General features: G+C 33.2%; 1 protein-coding gene across 3 annotated transcripts; it reads right to left on the minus strand.

Annotated features, from left to right (window-relative positions):
• Nucleotides 1-11,118: 11,118 nt before the first annotated feature.
• On the minus strand, nt 11,119-14,001 carry LOC131610491 (uncharacterized). Of its 3 annotated transcripts, none has more exons than XM_058882466.1 (8): nt 13,693-14,001; nt 12,927-13,213; nt 12,698-12,769; nt 12,498-12,565; nt 12,240-12,390; nt 12,070-12,150; nt 11,873-11,965; nt 11,119-11,765 (listed from the first exon to the last, which is right to left on the minus strand). In XM_058882466.1, exons 2-8 carry the CDS (start codon nt 13,179-13,181, stop codon nt 11,676-11,678), a joined length of 810 nt encoding a protein of 269 aa, XP_058738449.1. In that variant the 5' UTR covers nt 13,182-13,213; nt 13,693-14,001; the 3' UTR covers nt 11,119-11,675. The 3 variants fall into 3 exon arrangements, with proteins under 3 accessions (XP_058738449.1, XP_058738437.1, XP_058738446.1); XM_058882454.1 differs by having other exon boundaries at nt 11,120-11,765; nt 12,927-13,283; XM_058882463.1 differs by lacking the exon at nt 13,693-14,001 and adding an exon at nt 13,586-13,613 and having other exon boundaries at nt 11,120-11,765; nt 12,927-13,283.
• Between the last annotated feature and the right edge of the window lie 374 nt (nt 14,002-14,375).

Consider the following 14,375-nt stretch of genomic DNA (forward strand, 5'->3'; position numbering starts at 1 on the left):
ACAGCATCTGTCAGAGGAAAGAAATATGGATTAGTCATCGTAGATGATTATAGCCGCTGGACTTGGGTAAAATTCTTAAAACACAAGGATGAGACTCATTCAGTGTTCTTTGATTTCTGCATTCAGATTCAATCTGAAAAAGAGTGTAAAATCATAAAGGTCAGAAGTGATCATGGTGGTGAATTTGAGAACAGATCCTTTGAAGAATTCTTCAAAGAAAATGGTATTGCCCATGATTTCTCTTGTCCTAGAACTCCACAGCAAAATGGGGTTGTAGAACGAAAGAATAGGACTCTTCAAGAAATGGCCAGAACCATGATCAATGAAACCAATATGGCTAAGCATTTCTGGGCAGAAGCAATAAACACTGCATGCTATATTCAGAATAGAATCTCTATCAGACCTATTCTAAATAAGACTCCCTATGAATTGTGGAAGAATAAAAAGCCCAACATTTCATATTTCCATCCTTTTGGATGTGTGTGCTTTATTCTGAACACTAAAGATCATCTTGGTAAGTTTGATTCCAAAGCACAAAAATGTTTCCTTCTTGGATATTCTGAACGCTCAAAAGGCTACAGAGTATACAATACTGAAACATTGGTTGTAGAAGAATCAATCAATATCAGGTTTGATGATAAGCTTGGTTCTGAAAAACCAAAGCAGTTTGATAATTTTGCAGGTTATGATATTGACATATCAGAAGTTGTTGAGCCAAGAAGCAACGCATCAGAAGCAGAGCTTCTCAGAAGCAAAGAATCTGAAGATCAAGTATCAGCTTCTCTGGAGGATCTAAGTATTTCTGAAGAACCATCTGTCAGAAGATCATCCAGACTCATCTCTGGTCATTCAGAAGATGTCATTCTTGGAAAGAAGGATGATCCAATCAGAACAAGAGCATTCCTTAGAAACAATGCAGACTGTCAATTAGGTCTTGTATCTTTGATCGAGCCAACTTCTGTTGATCATGCTCTAGAAGATCCAGACTGGATAATTGCTATGCAAGAAGAACTAAATCAGTTTACAAGGAATGATGTTTGGGATCTTGTTCCTAGACCAGATGGATTCAATATAATCGGTACAAAATGGGTCTTCAGAAACAAGCTCAGTGAGAAAGGTGAAGTGGTAAGAAACAAAGCCAGACTGGTGGCTCAGGGTTATAGTCAGCAAGAAGGGATTGACTATACAGAAACCTTTGCACCAGTGGCCAGGTTAGAATCTATTCGTCTATTAATTTCTTTTGCCACTCAACATAACATCACTCTCTATCAGATGGATGTTAAGAGTGCCTTCTTAAATGGTTATATAGATGAAGAAGTTTATGTCCATCAACCTCCTGGTTTTGAAGACTCTATGTCTCCTAATCATGTTTTTAAACTAAAGAAATCATTGTATGGATTGAAACAGGCTCCCAGAGCTTGGTATGAACGCTTAAGTTCTTTCCTTCTGGATAATGGTTTCACTAGAGGAAAAGTGGACACTACTCTCTTTTGTAAAACCTTTGAAAAGGATATTTTAATTTGTCAAATATATGTAGATGATATTATTTTTGGAACATCTAATGCTACACTTGGAAAGGAGTTTGCTAAGTCTATGCAGGCTGAGTTTGAAATGAGCATGATGGGAGAACTCAAGTACTTCCTTGGAATACAAATAAATCAAACATCAGAAGGAACGTACGTTCACCAAACCAAGTATGTGAAGGAACTTCTGAAGAAGTTTAATCTTCTAGACTGCAAAGAAGCCAAAACTCCTATGCATCCAACATGCATCCTAGGTAAGGATGAGGTAAGTAAGAAGGTAGATCAGAAGTTATACAGAGGTATGATTGGATCTCTTCTATATTTGACTGCTTCTAGACCTGACATTCTGTTCAGTGTTTGTTTGTGTGCTAGATTCCAATCAGATCCTAGAGAATCTCATTTAACTGCTGTTAAGAGAATTCTAAGGTATCTGAAAGGTACTACTAATGTTGGCTTAGTTTACAGAAAATCTAAAGAATACAACTTAGTAGGATTCTGCGATGCTGATTATGCTGGAGACAGAATAGAAAGAAAAAGTACTTCAGGAAGTTGCCAATTTCTTGGAAGTCATTTGATCTCCTGGTACAGCAAGAAGCAAGCAACTATTGCTCTATCAACAACAGAAGCAGAATATGTTGCTGCTGCTGGTTGTAGTACACAGATGCTCTGGATGAAAAGTCAGTTGGAAGACTATCAGATATATGAGAGTAACATTCCTATATTCTGTGATAATACTTCTGCTATATGTTTATCTAAGAATCCCATTCTTCATTCAAAAGCTAAACATATTGAGATAAAACATCATTTCATAAGGGACTATGTTCAGAAGGGTGTTATTTCTTTAAACTTTGTGGATACAGACCATCAATGGGCTGATATCTTTACAAAACCCCTGGCTGAAGATAGGTTCAAGTTCATTCTGAAGAACATCAGTATGGATTTATGCCCAGAATGAGAAGATGAGAAGTTCTCATGTATGAGTATCTTCTGAAATGAATGAGGAACATTTTTTTTGTCAGAAGTTCTGATTAAATTCTTTTAGAAATTATGATTCGGTTATTACTAACGTTTCATTGTCTAAGTTGATTCAGAACCTCTTTTAAAGCAAAACAGCTGCTACGTTTTATCTCGGGATGGTAAACCTGTCGTTACTATTCATGGATAAGCGCGCGTGCAGTTGAAGGGACGCCGACCATAGGTAACTGTGCCAGTCACTTCATTTGTCTTTATTATCTCTCCTCACGTCACGTAACATTAAATGCTAGTCATCATTCGTTTCATTTTATTTTCTTTTAAATACTCTTCAAAATGGTTTTTGCTAGGAATGTTTTTCAGCTTGTTAAACATAGGAACCTTTTGTAATATCTTTTGATTATCAATGAAAAAGTTTCTTTGTGTTTTACATTCCAGTAAATGTTTTCTTTTGTCGTTTTATACATCTGAATTTTTTTTATATTCTTTTTGATGTTATGACAAAAAGGGGGAGAAAGATAAATGATAAATGATTTGATTAAATCTATCAGTTGCTGGGTAAAGGCTCCCACACATTCACTAACAAGAACTGCAAGTTCTATATGGTTTAAGTGTTTTGCAGGTACAGAGAAATGAAGTGAATCTTCAAAGCAAACACTAGAAGCAAAACCATGGAAACTGAAGCAAGCTGAGTGCGTTCAAGCTTCAGAGATCAGAAGCAAGAAAGAAGAATGAATCAGAAGCACTGATAATAGAATTTGAATATCATTGTCTATCCCGTTATGACAAAATTCTATTTGCCCTGATACATATAATGTTATGGCTCTGATACTTTATTTGCTCTGATACATGTTTTTAGCCTAAATGCTCTGATACATTTGGCTCTGATACATATCATGTATTTGAATATACATTTTATGTTCTAACTCGTTCATGCTGACTTTTGTCGTTTAGTTTTTGTTCTGTAACATTTCAGGATGTAGAGATGCTCAGATGATGCTCTGGTACATTCAACAATGTTCTGATACAAATCTAGCATGAAGTGATGTTGGTAGACATTCAAAGTTCTGAAGCTATCCGAGGGAAGCAGAAATCAGAAGATGTGAATGTTCTAAAAGATCCAGTAATTCAAGTTCTGAAGCTGTCCTGAATGGAAGCAGAAGTCAGAAGCTGTGAATGTTCTGAAGATCAAAGAAATTCAAGTTCTGAAGCTGTCCAATGGAAGCAGAAGTCAGAAGCTATGAATTCTCTGAAGGCAGAAGCTTATATGATCGTCTCTACCGAAATAATCAGGGAAGTCTTTTATCAAAGTTCTTCGAGTATTTATTTCAGGGGGAGATTATTTATCTCAGGGGGAGATTGTTAATCTCAGGGGGAGACATATTCATATGCTTATGTTATCGCTGTGTAATTTGTCTTTTTCCGTCTACTCTTTCTGATCGCAAATTCATATCATTTATATATGTTTTTGTCATCATCAAAAAGGGGGAGATTGTTAGAACAAGATTTGTTCTTATCAATTATCTTAGTTTTGATGATAACAATAATATGAATTTTGCTTAAGATAATATGGTACTCTAATCCAATGCAATTTCCCTTTCAGGAAATATATAAAGAGTACGCATAATTCAGCGCTCAGAAGATGTGTCTCAAATGGTTCAGCATGCAACATCAGAACATGGTCTGGCAAGACATCAGAAGATGGTCGAAGCAGAATCAGAACATGGGTCTATGGAAGCATCAGAAGAACATGAGATCAGAAGCACTGAAGATCAGAAGATGGTATCACGCTCAGAAGCACTTCAAGGTCAGAAGATCAGAAGATGCTATGCACCAAGCTGTTTGACTCTGATGATATTCAAACGTCGTATTCACAAACATCAGATCAGAAGGAAGTACACGTGGCAGACTACGCTGACTGACAAAAAGAACGTTAAAGCTACTAAAGGCTACGTCAGTAGACACAGCGTGAACAAGGCTCGAGGTAGTTGACAAAAGCGTATAACATTAAATGCAAAGCTGTACGGAACACGCAAAGCATTAAATGCATTCAACGGTCATCTTCTCAACGCCTATAAATATGAAGTTCTGATGAGAAGCAAGGTTAACGATCCTGAACAAAGATAATTCAAATTAACTTGCTGAAACGCTGTTCAATCAAAAGCTCAGAATCTTCATCTTCATCAAAGCTCACTACATTGCTGTTGTAATATCTTAGTGAGATTAAGCTTAAATTGTAAGAGAAATATCACAGTTGTGATTATCGCTTTTAAGAAGCATTTGTAAACTCTTGAATAGATTACATTAAGTTGTAAGGAACTAGAGTGATCAGTTGATCAGTATACTCTAGGAAGTCTTAGCAGTTGGCTGAGCAGGAAGTCTTGGCAGTTGGCTGAGCAGGAAGTCTTGGCAGTTGGCTGAGCAGAAAGTCTTAGGAGTGAACTAAGCCTAGAGTGATCGTGTTGATCAGTAGACTCTAGAAAAAGTCTTAGGAGTGAACTAAGCAGTTGTTCCTGGAGTGATCAGGTTGTGATCAGAAGACTCTGGAAGACTTAGTTGCGGCTAAGTGGAAAACCATTGTAATCCGTGCGATTAGTGGATTAAATCCTCAGTTGAGGTAAATCATCTCTGCGGGGGTGGACTGGAGTAGCTTCGTTAACAGCGAACCAGGATAAAAATAATTGTGCATTTTATTTTTATCGCTCAAGATTTAAAGTCACACTTATTCAATCCCCCCCTTTCTAAGTGTTTTTCTATCCTTCAAATTTTACAATAGAAATTGATTTGTCTATTTGTAAATGATAGTCAATTTACTAACAATAGAAATTAATTTGTCTAGTTGTTATTGATAGTCACGTTACTAACCATAGAAATTGATTTGTCTAATTATAAATGATAATCACTTTATTAACAATAGAAATTGATTTTTCTAATTGTAAGCCACTTCATTAACAATAGAAATTGATTTGTCTAGTTGTAAATGATAGTCACTTTATTAACAATAAAAACTTATTTGTCTCTGTGTAAATAATAGTCATTTTATTAACAATAAAAAATGATTTGTCTTGTTGTAAATAATAGTCACTTTTTTTTATATGAGGGAGGGCCTAAGCCCAAAATGAACAAAAAAATTACTACAAAGACTCAACTAAAGGAGAAACAATCCCCTTAGCATCTAATTCAACATAAGTCCTCAAGAATTGAGGAAGCTCCTTATAAACAACAAACTTTTACTCCATGCATCCCCGCTTAGCCAGACAATCAGCGCAAGAATTTGAATTCTGATTCACATGAGAGATCACTACGACTTCAAAATTGGACAGAGCATCCAAAATACGCCGAAGAATAGCAACACACTCAACCGTTTCCACCTTTCCTCCTTCGATAGCTTGCACAAATATCAAGGAATCAACATTGATTTCCAAATGATTGAACCCTAGCTTTCTTGAAAGCTTTAAACCTTCTAGAACACCCAAAAACTTAGCCATTAAAGCACTACAATTGCCCACAAATTTGGAGAAACCCCTTTTCCAAGTGCCATTGTGATCCCGTAAGACACTCCACAGCCAGCAACATTCGAATTGCAAGCTCCATCAGTATTAAGTTTTATCAATCTGCTAGTGGGCGGTTTTCAGCCTATGGATAAATAATAGTCACTTTACTAACAATAGAAATTGATTTTTCTAGTTATAAATGATAGACACTTAATTAACAATAAAAATTAATTTGTCTATTTATAACATGAATATCATTTAAGGTGAATACAAAGATATCTTTTAAAGACATAAAGATATATTTTAAAGATTCTGGGTTCGTTCCTTATAAGAAACAATTTTGACTTTTTGATATTATTAATTCATAATTATTTTAAAATGAAATTAAAAATAAAAATCAATTTAGTATTTAAAAAATAAAAAATAAAATTCAACATGGCAGTCCAGTCACGGTTTAAAAATATGAAAAAAAATCGGTTTAAAGTAGGAAAAATCGAAAGTAGAAAAAAACCAGTTGGAAAAAAATATTCGCAGAAAGACTAATAAGATACGGTTAAATTTTATAAGGGACTAAATCGGGTCTATTTTTTTTGTGAGGGAATAATTTGACTTGTGCAATGTTTGTGAGGGAACAAAATGGATCTTCACTCTTTTTTTAATTAGGGAACATATGATTATGTGACATATCCATTAAATTTAGTTTTATATTTTTAATTTATTTATCAAATAGTTTGACCATAGGTTTAACCAGTTGAACCAAATGAATCTTGAATCAAAAATTTTATCGGTTTGATCTCTAATCCGATTTTTAAAATATTGGTTTAAACAGAATATTTTAAAGAATTTCCAACAATTTATTCATAATTACTTAAAACATCAATGAATTTCAAAACATTCTTTTGAATTTGATTTTCGCGCATAGTTATAATGTTCAAGTGATATGAGAGATATTAATTGTTATCAGACCTTTAAAATAATTATTAGTTAAGATTATAAAATAAAATAAAAAGTTTAGAGTTATTCATTGAATTTTTTTTAAATAACCAATACTTTTTAAAAGAAAATACACAAATAATCAATTTTAAGGGGTGATCTAAGTGTAGGCGTCACCCCCAAATGGCACCAATGTATAAGAGATTTATAGTTAGTTATCTTATACAACAATTTCCTACCCTACTCCCCTTTTCCAACAACATTTACATCCACTCAGAATTGTAATTTCCCTTATTTCAAGCAGATTCTCTACCCTCAAACCTCTCAAATTCCACTACTACTCCCTTTTAGAACCCCTAAACTTGAACTTGCTATGTTTGATGGGTCAGACTTATTAGAATAGTTTTTGCAGGCAGACCAAGTTTTCAATTTTTACAATTTACCACCAGAAAATCGATTATCATTAATATCATTTTATATGAAAGGTGATGCTTTATGTTGGTTTAAGTGAATGCACCAAAATCAAATTTTAACATATTGGTTCTCCTTTACCAAAGCTTTGGAATTACTTTTGGTCCTTCGACTTACGGTAACCATCAAGCTGGATTATTCGAATTGAAACAAGATGGTTCGGTTGTGACCAAACTTAGTTTGAAAAGTTAGGTAACCAAGTTGTCGGTTTATCTCAAGAGGCGATTTTAAATTGTTTTATTCAGGCCTAGCACTTGAAATTAGAAATGAAATGGCCATTCATCGATCAACCTCAAATATCTAAGCTATTGGTCTTCCTCAATTTTGTTGTTATTTAATAACGCATAAGCGACTAAATACAAAGTTATGATATCATATATATGTATTTATAGTTCAATAAACTTTTTTGTAAAAAACAATCAAATCAACTCAAATCGCATTGGTTTCCTTTAGTATAATTCAGTTTTATTTTTAAAAGTCAACTAAATAAAACTGAATCATACACTTTTTTCTTGCAATTCAGATAACTTTTACGTCAAAACCGTTCAAACTGCACCAAGACCCCCCCTAATTTTCACTTGTTTTCAATATAACCAAATGATTGTAACGGAAAACAAATATTGTTTTTACCATCAAAACTATTTTTATTTGTTGATTCAATTGATAACCATTGATTTTTGCTACTCGTCGAGTTGAGCTATGTCGTAGCCAATGCCTTTCCAGTGCAAGATTTTAATTCCCTATTCTTCCATTTTCATTTTCTTTCAAATGTACCTAGTTTGATGACACATTTTACTTGTTCATTTCTTAAGTCTTTTCAACTTTTTACACTTTTATTTTTACTATACGAAAATGTGTTTGTCAATCATCTACGAAAGTATTAAGAGAATCAGAAAATCAATTGAAATGTTAAAAACTCATTGCATTTTTTGTTAAAATGTGTTTAATTTTTTTAATATATTTTTTGTTAATAGTTTCTTATTTGCAGATTTATATCGCGATTTCATTTAATTATAAACCAATATATAGTAATATAGTTTGTTATCTTAAATGTGAAAGTTTCAAATCATGATCTTTTAAAAATATCATGGACAAGGGGTTGTGAATGGCACACTAAGAGTGTGTTTGGATAAGGTAAATGAAAATTTTAAAGGAATTTAAAATTCAAAACAATTTAAATGATTCAATTGAAATTCATTCATTTTTAAATTATTTTGTTTGGATGAAGTATTAAGATAATTCATTGTTAGAATTTTGGGATTAATTTTTATAAAATTTAAATTTTTTGGACTAAATAAAAAATTGAAAAGTAAGGATCAATATGCAATTTTTAAAAATTTGAAGAACTAATTTGTAAAATTTAAAAATTATTAAGGACCAATTTGTAATTTTTTGAAAATTTTTGGAGTCAAATTTATAATTTTGAAAAATGTGAGAACCAATTTGCAAAATTTAAAGAAATATTAGTAACAAATATATTCTATGAAGTATGAGGGAGATTTCAAATTCTTTGTGAATGTGCTTGTTTGTGCTTATTGTTGAAATTTTTATGGAGGTTTATGATGAAACTAGTCTTTCAAATGGTGTTTTAAAGCTTAAACTTAAAGGTGATCGTTGGCATCACAAGGGAGCTGTGAGAATGTAGCTAGAATTTCCTAACAAATGATATGTGATAGACTTAGGCTTATCTTGATCATGTAACTTGAAAAAATATGTTTTTCTAAGGAAAATAATTCTATAAAGAATAATAAAAATACGAGATACATAGTAAAGTTTATAGCTAACTGACACAAAAAGTATACTAATTATCCAAAAAAATCCAAAAAAACAAAAGCTAAACAAAAAATGCAAAATCAAATAAAATAAAGTTTCGAAATATCAAGACTACCACCACCAAAAGTACTAGACTAGAATCACAAGAAAATCACCATCAATACTACATAAAATCATATGACACACTTGAATCGCTATTAGCGTAAGCAAAGAATAGGACCTACTAGCCAATTAAAAAAAGAACAAGCACATTTAATGACCTACTAAGATATCATTTTAGAGAAGCGAGATACACTTATCCTCCAAGGTCCTTTTGTCAATTGAAAAAAAAAATTAAGATAAAATTATTCATGATTTTCCATGAGATCTATACCACTTAATGTCAAATCATGATTAGACTACCTCTAATCCTAACAACTCTTATAAATAAGACAAATTTCAAACAAAGAATATCACTTAGCACTACCTTCTCCAGCCACTAAATAATCATATACCACAAGGTAGCAAACACGTTATAAGTGACAGATAAGTAAAAGACCGACTCTAAAGACTCGGCACATAATCTGTAAGATAGGTCAACCGTATCTAGAATAACTAACCTAATACGCAGATCCTCTTTAGTTGAAATCTTATTCTAGAGAAGTTGTCACGAAAATACCACAATTTTCAAGGATGTCTAACTACACCAAATAGAAGTCAAAGTACTAATTAAATTTGAGGAAAGGGAAGAAAGAGAAGATTGGACTAAAAGAGATTGAAGTAGGCACAAACAACATTGTAAACAAGTTCACCCCTAACAATCAGCACCACTAATTGTTTTCTAGTGAGAGATTAATACTTTGAATGATCAAGAGAATGTCATCTACCAAATCTTGCTCATAATCAAAGAGATGCCTCCTCCAAATAAAATTATATACCATAATCTAATCGGCTCAAGAACCAATATCACCCACCTTATTTTTTTTCTTAGAAACCGAGAAAAGCCTAGCAAAAGTAACTCTAAGAGGGGTGGATCCCAACCAAGGATCATATCAAAAAGACGTGAATAAATTAAATTTCACCTTCCGTCTCAAATCATTCACAAACCAATCCAAAAAGACATTAAGTTTAGAGCCAAAGAAAGAGACTCATTTCCACCAAGAAGATGTAAACTAAAGCCTAGACACCCCTCCTCCTTTAAAGAGACAACAAGCTGAATATCATATCTAGGAGTCAAAATATCTCTCCAAAAACCGGTGGACTTAGGGTGTATTTGTTTAAAGGATTAAATTTATAATCTTGTAAATATTGTTTTTTGGAACATTAATACCACAAATTGTATTCCTATCTATGTGTTTGGTAAGTAATTGAAGTTCTTTGGAATATTATAAAATATATTTAATTTAATTTTGTTAAAAAAAGATAAATTAATTTAGAATGAGAACTCTCATTCTCATGGGAATGATTCCCATCCTTTTGCATGGGAATAAAAAAATATTAAATTCATATGTAAATCATATTCCCAGAAAAAATACCTAGAAATAATTTGATAAAACTTAACCTCACACATTCCTAAAAATAAAATCTAAATCCATGAATCAAACACACTCTTATAAACTAAATGTCGCCTCAATTTGCCTAGGAGAGCTAGATTTACTCCATGCAAGTGCTGAAATTTTAATGTATATGAGAATTTCGTATCTTGTGTTCTATGTTCAAATTTCTTTAAACTTAAATATCATCTTTTTGCTGTGAGGTATCAAGGTAGTTTGGGTGTTATGTTTGTCATTCCCATCTCCTTTGCCACATTTGTTGTTTTTTTTTTTTGCATCTCTTTGATTCCAACTTAGGTAAGGAAGGGACTTTCTTTGATTTAGCAATCTTTCCTTTGAGTCTATCTTTCTAAACAATTTGAAATTCTATACTAAACATATACACCAATATTAAAAAGCTTTTGCTTGAACAAAAATCCCATGAAAAACAACGATAAAGTAGACATCACTTTGATCCTACTCCTATGCTGCTAAAAAATCACAAATGTAACTAAATTTTCATTGCAACATATACAATAAATCCGTTCATACATCGTTAATATCTACCCGTGTATCTTCTACATATATATTTGCATCCGCCTAACGTGTGAAACCTTGCACACGATAAGAATCGTCAATTGTCCATCTTTCTTTATGTTGGCAATTTACGATCTTTATCGTGCAAGATTGTAGATGTTAGTAAAATCCTTTATATAATTTTATCTATACCCTGAAGATATTGTTTTGAATGTGAACAATTTGAACCCAAACACAGAAAAGATTAAAAAAGCATAACTAGCTGCTGCCAAGACTCGCCAAAGTACCCTGTAATTCCTTCATGAGCTATGACACCGGCCTGTCGCAGAATAGAAGAATTTATCTTCATTCAGCAAAATCAAGTTTGTCAAAGAATCGTCTCCGCCAATTTCCATCATAAATCAGAAGGATTGCAGCAACAGCTTAGAACTGAAGCTTTTCTTACTTCATTTACAGTGTTTTTACACTAAATGCATGATATGAGGTTGAGGCTGCAAACCTGCTGGCTCGATTTCATCATCCGATGAACTTACCAAGACACTAGGATGCTCCTAATAGTTACAATGAAAAAAACACGAGAATTTACAGTGAGTAATTAGATGATTCATGTCAACCACATGAAAGAGACGGAGGGATATAAACTATGATAGAAACTCACTCGATGCTGTCTCCGATGTCGCTGGATTAGTGCCACTGCTCTAATCATGAAGTATATAGGTACAACAATTCCAGCACTCCGAAATAATAACACCTACCAAAACTCCATTAAATTGAAAAAATCTCGGTGAGTAAGAGAATGATCAAAGCATTTACCAAAAGTCGGAAATAATAGCCTTTACGTTATGCAAAACGTACCATGAAAAGCGGGAAATAAAAGTCTTGAGCTCCACTAATTAGTAGGGGAAGTGTATGTCTTAAAATCAGCAGAACCATGAACTGCACATGAGAAGAAATGAAGATTGAGGAATATCGTAACCAGAAAGTGTAAATGCGAATATATGTAAGAAGGGGGCGAGAGAAATTACAATGATAGCAACCGAACGACAGCATATCAAACTTCCTGAAGAAGAGGCGGAATACTGATCATAGTTAGAAGTGTTAAGGCTTTGATCAGAGGGAACCATGCTAACTAAATGAGTACTATTTAAGTCTCTTCGTGAAATTTCCCAATTTCCCCTGACATAAACAACGTAGGAACGCATAAGAAAACGGAGTCGAGAAAACATAGTTCACAGATTAACTTATAGGGGAAAACACAAGACTATTGCATTGAAGGAAGCTACCTGAAACTCATTGGAATACGTCCAAATTGAAATAGTGGAGGAGGAGCTGTATAATCAGGTTTGAATGGCTGAAATTTACAGTACAAGGAAAAAACTATCAATTATAACGAAATAGAGTGGAAAATATCATGAGCTGATTATCAATGAAACAAGTACATAGAAAGGAGACGCGACCAAGAACTTGAAACAATTTAAGTTACCTGGTGGCATATCTCACAGGTTGTGTCACCCTTCTCATTACACCACCGTTGTATACATCTTCGGTGTGCATACTGCAAAAATCAATCAAAGTTTAAGCCATCAAACTTAAGCACGCAAATTTCATTGATATGCTTACAAACTACACGAATACCTATTTACAAGCCAATAACTTTCACATATCAAAAGATTCAAAACATGTGATTATGAACATGCTAGTAAAGAACAAACCTTCAAACTACCACAACAGGAACAAGGTGTCTCCATATTCGAATCATCATCATCATCATGACATATCCTACATTCCACCATCTTCCCTGAACATTTCACACTATCCAGACCCATCTTCAACAAAGACAGATCAATCTCCGCGTCATTCACCACCGAAGACGCAGCCTGCATCGCCCGCTTTCTGCTTTCAAGCGCAGCCTCTAACGTTGATTCCGTAAGCAACCGATCAACCAGTAAATCAAAATGATCCCCCATCTTAACACACCTAAATACCACAATTCACCTCACTCCCAAACAAGGGAATTCTAAATTCAGTATACCTAATTCTCTAGGTCAAGTAAAGTTCCTTCAGAATTTCTGGAAATACAAAACCATTTCAAAGCAAAGAAACAAAATAACATGTCAGCAAACACATATACAAAAAAAGCCAAATTTTCTTTCTAGATTCTTATAAATTAGGGAACTTTATTTTCATTCAGAAAAACTAATCAAACCTAACAATCACAAACATCAAAAGAAACTGACAAATAAAACTGAATGAATGAAAGCAATTCATAGTAATAAAAAAACATCAACTTTAGAAAAAGGGTACACCCCAAATGCAGAAACATTCTCCAAACACAAAAGACAGATATACAAAATTGAAAAAAAAAACGGACCCAGATGAGAAAAAGGTCCAAAGAGAACAAAAAGCAAACACCTTTATGTATGTAACAACATAAAAAAACGAAAAGAGTGCTAAAAAATAGAAGGGCAGGAATCTTACAAGAAAGGGAATAGAATTTGTTGAAGAGAAAGTTTGAAGAGGATTGGGAATGAAGCAAGAGATAGAGTGAATGAAAGAGTAAGAAGAAGAGAGATGCGAAATTTGCTCGTGGTAAATGTGAGGTTTGTAGAGTAATGATGCGGTGTGTGTTGTTATATATGAAAAATGTGTATGTAGAGGTATATGTATAGATATAGAGAGAGAAAGGGAAAGAGGAGAAGAGAATGTGACAGAATGTTAAGGGACCGAACCGCCATGAAAAGGATGATGTGTTGTTGTTGTTCACCGTTATTCTCTCTCTGTTTTTTTTCATGCTTTTGTTTCGTCCTTTGTTTAACTACCACGATCTTGGTGTGGTTTGCGCATTAACATGACTCAACTGAAAATTTTACATGTGTTCTAAATTTTGATTAATTAATCTTATTATCATTATTCAATAAAGAGTTTAAGTTTTTTAATTTAATAATGAGTTTAATTGCTATGCACGTGTAAAATTTTTTACACTATCAAATACATCACAACCACTCAATTATATTACTTTTAAAAAAATTAAAATAAAAGTCAAACACTTCCAACATATTAACGGCTATAATTCACTGAGGGTGTAAAACTTCTTTACATTGTCAGTGTATTTCAATTAAATTCTTTAATAATATATATTAAATTTTAGTATATTTACAGTT

This window comes from Vicia villosa, linkage group LG1 (genome assembly GCF_029867415.1).
Source record: "Vicia villosa cultivar HV-30 ecotype Madison, WI linkage group LG1, Vvil1.0, whole genome shotgun sequence".
Taxonomy (NCBI): Eukaryota; Viridiplantae; Streptophyta; class Magnoliopsida; order Fabales; family Fabaceae; genus Vicia; species Vicia villosa.

Bases quoted from the DNA above. Each gene is read 5' to 3' on its own strand.
- LOC131610491 (XM_058882466.1), bottom strand. From the start codon at position 13,181: ATGGGGGATCATTTTGATTTACTGGTTGATCGGTTGCTTACGGAATCA. The intron at 12,151-12,239 runs GTAATTTCTCTC...TCTCATGTGCAG, and splicing joins GTCGTTCGGTTGCTATCATT to TTCATGGTTCTGCTGATTTT. The intron at 11,766-11,872 runs GTGAGTTTCTAT...TGTAACTATTAG, and splicing joins GACATCGGAGACAGCATCGA to GAGCATCCTAGTGTCTTGGT.